Source organism: Acomys minous, assembly GCF_964271855.1.
Source record: "Acomys minous genome assembly, chromosome: 12".
NCBI lineage: Eukaryota > Metazoa > Chordata > Mammalia > Rodentia > Muridae > Acomys > Acomys minous.
Window position 1 is genome coordinate 10605424 of NC_140493.1, and position 6905 is coordinate 10612328.

Below are 6905 nucleotides of genomic sequence, written 5' to 3' on the forward strand. Positions count from 1 at the left end.
GCTCCTCATCACAGCATAGACTTCAAGCACAACAACACAGCTGCAAATGCAAGAGCGTCCCACAGCTCCTCCCTACAGGGGCAAGACTGCTGCTTCCGTTTGCATTGCTCCAAAAGAGATACACTAAGTGGAGAGGTGCTAAAGGCGTCTTAGAGATAGCCCCAGTGTCAGCGAGCACACACTAATCACAAGCTCTCAAAAGCCTTGTTTTCTTATCAAATATGTTTTCAAGCACAGAGTTGTCACCTTTTGAAATGCTATAAAAATGACAGTCAGAGAAGTTTCTTTGGTGTCTGTGGAGGGAGTGTATTAAAATACACATGTCCATTAACACACCTGGAAACTTAGAGCACTTCATGCTTTTATCCCACCATCTCCTAAATGATGCAGAATCTTCATAAAGTTTTACACATTTAGGAAGAAATAAAAACAGCAATGTCTGCACTGCAGTTACGTTGATACTCTGATCAGGACACTGGGCAAACAATGTGTATGCAACCTTACAAAGTCTTAATTACAGATCATGCACTTTTTTTTCCTGCTTACCTCAATGATTTTGTCATGAATCTCCAGGCCATCTGCTCTGTCTGCAGGCCCATTTCTCAAAATTTTTGAAACATAAATTCCTTCAGTGCCGGGTTGCTTCTTGTAATTCTATAGAAAAAAAATTTTTAGCAGAAAGAAACATATTAAGCAAACTTTAAATTTTATAAAGCATGATTTTCTAAACGCAACAGTAATAATTCTGCTCAAACATGCAACTCTCTTAGCTGGCAATTTGGCACAGAATTAACATACTCAATGCCAACTAGTGATTCATCAAGATGACAGCCATAATGAACAAGTCCGGCGTCTCTGACAAGATCATCTATTTACGTTACATTTTGAATTCACATGAAAAGCTTTGGAGAAGGGCATATACAAGGTGAGATTAACAGTGTTACTGTAAAAACTTCTCACCTATAAAGTGATAAGGGAGATTTAAAAAGACAGACGTATAAAAGAAGAAAGAAAGCATACCTGGCTCCTACTATGTAACAATTTAGATATACTCAGAGCTCAAGAAATACAATTTAGATTCCAGCTTGTGAAATTTAGAGCCATGGCTCTGACCACTGAGGAGACAGAGTGATTTTAAATCTAAAATATCAAAATATCAACTTTGCATGGTCAAGGGGCTTATGTTGTGTCTTGTGTTGACATGGTTCCAGGTGCAAGTTCCACAGGGCATAGGCAAACCTCAGACACGCAGCCCTTTGATACTACAAAACTTAAGCCAATCACAAGGAACCAATGATCACGTAAGACCGATTTAGGAAGATGTTTGTCATCATATAACAACACATGGTGGGTTCTTATATCTCAGTTAATTTTAAGACAGGATAAATAAAATTAGTCCTACATCTTCTCCTTACTTGGCCTGCCATAACCGGAATTGGAAGTGATTCTTTAGAATGCCCAGTGTCATTTAAGTGTCAAATTCCCAACTGGTGTTCTGGAATACACCATGAAAGTGCTCCACCACACAGCAAGGACATATGCTCAGCCATCTTCATAGCAGCCTTATTTGTAATAGCCAGAACCTGGAAACAACCTAAATGTCCCTCAGTTGAAGAATGGATAAAGAAACTGTGGTACATTTACACTGTGGAATACTACTCAGCTATTAAAAACAAGGAAATCCTGAAATTTGTGGGCAAATGGATGGAACTAGAAATGATCATCCTGAGTGAGTTAACCCAGACCCAGAAAGACTCACATGGTATATACTTATAATTGGACACTAGCCCAACAGGGATGTCCCCTGAAAGTCTTCACTTACCATGAGATTGGGATAGATGCAGGGACCTCCTATTGGGACTCTAGGTGAGGGAAATATGGGAGAAATAGAAGGACCCAGAGGGTCCTAAAAACCTACAAAAAGAATATCATGGTGGGCAGATCTGGACACAGAGAAGTCTGCTCAAACTACTGCACCAACCAAGGACAATACATGCAGCAAATATTGAACCCTAACTCAGATCTAGCCAAGGGACAGGACATTATCCACAGTTGTGTGGAGAGTGGGGACTGACTCTGACATGAACTCTGGTGCCCCATATTTGACCACTTCCCCTTGGTGAGGAGGCCTGGTAGCACTCAGAGAAAGAAAAGGAAGGCTACCATATGGTGGGGGAGGAGGTCCCCTTCTGTCACAGACCTAGGGGAGGGGAATGGGGTGTAAGAGGGAGGGACGGAGGAATGGGAGGAGACAAGCAAGAGGAAAACTATTTAGATATAATCTGAATAAATTAATAAAAATTTATTTTAAAAATAAATAAACAAATAAGCCACAATAGAAGGGAGAAGGAAAATAATATGAGGAAATATCTGTGTTTTCATACTCACTGGGGCCATTTTAGGAAAGAAGCAGTGTGGCCTTAGATTGCTGGGTTCGCTAGTGGCATAGAAAGCACAGGATGGCACCATCCTAATCCCCAGGGTGGCACAGGGCATCACTATCCTAAATCCAGCTCAGAGCAGAACCTAAAGGCCTATAGCAGGTGAGTTCTTGAACAGCGGGTGTCACACGGGACAGAGTATTTCATAGTAGTTAACTAGAGTCAATAAGGTGATTTTCTTTACTAAATTTTGCTGTCTTTGTCCAGTTACACTCAACATTAAGACAGTGCAGGATTGCCTAATTTCAAAGAATTTTGTAGCTACACTATGTAGATTCTTAATATGAACTTTGAGAACATTAAGGATAAAGTAGAGATTATTCATCCAGTTAAATGAGAAGTTGAGTTGGGACGCCAAAAGATGTTTCACACCAAACTCTATTTATTTATTTTTTTCCCTTTTCTTTTTTTTTCCTCCTTTATTAATTTATTCTTGTTACATCTCAATGGTTATCCCATCCCTTGTATCCTCCCATTCTTCCCTCCCTCCCAATTTCCCCTTATTCCCCTCCCCTATGACTGTCCCTGAGGGGGATTACCTCTCCCTCTATATGAACTCTCTTTAGTATGAAGTTTCTTAAGAAATTATGGGAAGAAAAAAAACCTACCACTTTTCTCTTATTTAAATTCACTTCATTTGATACACACTGTCAGCTTCTCAACCACATTGTCATGTAGAGACATTTGAGAACAACAGGAAGTACATGCAGACAAGATACTTTACTTAGTGTTGCAAATGGAAATTGCCTACACAGGCTACTCTGTCATAGATTTAAGGGATCAGCCCATGCGCTGTCCAAGGACGGTAGATGAAACATGAAACACATTCTTTCCTTTATGGCTATACCTGAGATAATCAACTTGCTTAGCTGTGGGATGCTTTGTTTTCAAATTCTCTCCGAAAAGAACATCTGAGTATGTATTAGAAAAATCTAGATTAAGAATTTGGTATTTGAGCCTGGTGTGGTGGCACACGTCTTTATTCCTAGTACTCAGGGAGGCAGAGGCAGGTGGATCTCTGTGAGTTCGAGGCCAGCCTGGTCTACAAAGTGAGTCCCGGACAGCCAAGGTTACACAGAGAAGCCCTCTCTTGAAACAAAACAAAACAAAACAAAACAAAACAAAACAAAACAAAAAAACCACCACCACCACCACCACCACCAACAACAACAAATCTGTATTTGGGCACAAGCATCCTTTTAGAGATCACATCACTTGTTTGTGTCATAGTCCATTTTACATGCAGAACGCTGTGCTAACAAAGGAGTCACCTGATTTTGGCGGCCTCCTATTATGTTGAATCCCAAAGCATCATCTTCCCTTTCCAACACCACAGTGAATGACTTCTGCTCTCCATCCTAAGTGTGAAAGGGGAGAAGTGGGTAAGTAAAACAAAACACAGAAATAAAGATGTGAAAATTAACCACTACAGTGACTGTAAACAGGAAGCATCCTAAGAATGGTTGGCTGACCGAGTAAAATTTCTCCCTGAATGTAGCTTAAGGCATGTGTTTGAAGGAAGCGGCTGTGCATGTGAGCAGAAAGGGTTTTCCAAACGAATGCACGGATTTGCATTTCACACAGGCAGCATCCCACTCACTCAGACCTCGCCTTAGCTGTAGACAGATTTCTGGGCTTCACCAGGCGAGGGCTTTTTATTTTTAACTTTGTATGACAGGAGAGTAAAATAAATAGCCAGTGGATCTTAGAAACATTTTAATGTAAATTTTCACTGTAGAAAGTGTTAAGGGTGTTTGATAAATGCTGAGCTATTTATAAAATCCCTTCAGACTGGCCCTGTAAGTCAGGGTCTACTGGAAGGCAGCCATCTTGATTTTAAATATCATCCCTTTTTCATTTGTCATAATTCTAATTCTCATGGAATAAAAATAAAAGCATTTCGCCAGGTAGAGTAGTACGTATTTCTTTCCTGGTGATGCAATAATATTTAAAGAAATATAAATTATAGCAGCCACCTGTTTGTTAGTAGAGGCCAATTTAAACAGGCACTCAAGCAACTGGACAAGATGAACTGTAGTCACGATTACAGACTTAAAGTCTCCGAGGAAGAGAAATATCTGGAGTTACATCTCATGCTGAGGGATGAAACTCCATTACCCCCACCCCCCCACTGCTACCTCGGTGCTCCTCCCCACCCCCTCCCCCGCCCCCAGGAGCTTTCTCAAAGCCCACAGCAGTCCCTACAGGCAGCAGAAAGTGAGTCTGAGAAGCCCAGTCCCACCAACAACATTTCAGAATCAGATCCCAAAGCACAGCATAGAAAAGTGGTTCTCACCCTGTGGGTCGCGACCCCTTTGTGAGGAGGGGTCGTATTATCAGATATTCTGCAGATCAGATATTTACATTGCTATTAATTTCACAGTAGCAAAAAAATAACAGCTATGAAGTAGGAACAAAATAATTTTGTGGTTGAGGGTCATCACCACGTGACCCAGCATGGAGAAACCGTGGAACAGAATCATAGCTTGACAGGATGCTGAATTTATTTATCTCATACTTCTAACGGTGGCTCCTTTCCATCAGTGTTGAAACCTGGACTGTCTCTCCCTCTCTGTTTTTCGGGCTAGGGGCAGGAAGCTTAAAACCAAGGGCTAGAGTTGGAGGCAGAGGTAGACAGCCAGTCCCCAGACCTGGAAGCTCTCTGCTGCTCCTCCCCAGGCTGTGGAGACTGAAAACAGCTCCTTGGAAGGGGGTGCAAGTTCTGTTAAATCCCTGCTTGCTTTGCCAGAGAGCAGCCAAGTCAAACACTGGGCAAACGTTGAAGACAAGTTCCAGCTGATAACCAAGTCTCTTCACTCAAGCTGCTGCCGTTTCTAGCTCAGGACCAAGCAGCTTCTGAGAAGTAAGGAAGACAGCCTCTGTCTGCTGCTCAAGGGGCCAGGGTGGCCTGGGACAAGTTCCCAGCTCATAGCATTCACACTCATCGCAGATAGGACATGTGAAGTCCGGAGGGACGGATGTTCGGGAAACGTCAGGGATATAAAGAAATGTCATCTTTGTCCTCCCCACCACCCCACCTCTTCCTTAAGGTCCCGGAACTAAGGAAGGGTAGTTAAGTGATAGGCTTACTTTGGCAGAGAAAATAAGCCGTTCACAGCTAATTAAATGCGGTTTACTTGTGGAATTTGTTTCAGGTATGGGCCAAGGACAGGAAAGCTGGGCAGCGAAGGTGGGCTATGGGAACACGAATGTGAGTGAGGAAAGAGGTTTTTTTTCCAATTTCTCCTTCTCCAGGAGAAAGTTGAGTTTGACTCTCTTAACCTTAAGCGATATTTCTGGGGCAACGATGTTGATGAGGCTAGCAGAACATAATCAGGGGGCATGTCTCATGAGGCCCTGGGGGGGGGGGGGCGGGGAAGGATGGTACCTCCAGAAGGAATCTCAAAGGTCGCGAAGCCGCCCCCCTTCCCACCCCAATCTTGCTTGGGGATTCACTCCCTTTGCACTTACCTGGCGGCGGCCTCCTGGGTCCCCGACGAAGTTGTACCTGTGCGCCATGTACTGGGCTAACTTTTCCTGGTACCTGTGCTGCACCAAGCCGAACTGTGCCACCAGCGCCTTCCCCAGCCGCTTGCAGACGACGACCCTCGGGCGGGGGCGATCCTCGGGCCCGGGTGGTCTCTCACGCGTGTCCCCACTTGGGCTGGTCGTGGTCGCCTGGTGCCTTCCCTCCTCACCGCCTCCGCAGCCGCCTGGACAGCGGCTGCCACTGCCTCTGTTAGGGCCAAAGGCTCAGCGCTGGGTGCGCCGGCAGCTCCCGCAGCCGCACCGTGTAGCCTCAGCCCTGAGCGAGATAGTCGCACTGCACTCGGAACTGCTGGACCAGGCTGCGCAGCGGCAGCACCCTGTACAGCTCGCCCGGCGCCAGCGGCTGGCACTGCAGCGGGCACCGGCGCCTCCGCGCCGCCCAGGGCAGCAGGCAGCTGGCGCAGAAGACGTGCCCGCAAGGCGTGCACGCGGGTTCCTCCAGCACCTGGCCACACAGCTGGCACTGGAAAGCGGGGTCCACGACTTCTGTGAAGAGCTCCAAAGCGAAACCCATAGTGGTGGTGGGAAGGAGGAGAGCCAAAAGGGGTGTCTGCTTTTTCAGAGCACCCACAGACTGCGGCAGGGGCAGCGGTCTGGTCTCACCACCGCTGAGCTCTTTGCGGGGAGGTGTATGAGATTTCAGAATAAATTTGGCTTGGAGTTTCCAAGCTTTGGCTAGGTCCTGACTTCTCACTAATAGAAGCCACCTGGGTGAATCCCATCCACCCCGCTTCTTTATGGCTTTGCAGTGCAAGGTCCTTCAAGTCTATCCTTGAGAATGAAGCAAGTTTTCAGTGGTCCTTAGGTCAGTTTGATTCTTTCCCTGAGCCATGAACTTCAAATCCTTCGGGGTGCTGTGCTAGCAGAGCTGGCGATGGACACAGCACTCATACTGAAAATGTTGAAATCTACTAG

The 6905-nt window shown here is 45.3% G+C and overlaps 1 protein-coding gene across 1 annotated transcript in view; it reads right to left on the bottom strand.

The window, feature by feature from the left end:
- The window catches only part of PDZRN4 (PDZ domain containing ring finger 4), a gene marked incomplete at its 5' end in the record, with an annotated part of 346998 nt that extends 340494 nt beyond the window's left edge, over window positions 1–6504 (bottom strand). Inside the window, 5 exon segments of the mRNA XM_084749464.1 lie at window positions 547–654; window positions 3713–3799; window positions 5913–6028; window positions 6031–6243; window positions 6246–6504. Of these exon segments, the coding sequence (XP_084605590.1) occupies window positions 547–654; window positions 3713–3799; window positions 5913–6028; window positions 6031–6243; window positions 6246–6504 (783 nt within the window).
- Window positions 6505–6905: the final 401 nt, after the last annotated feature.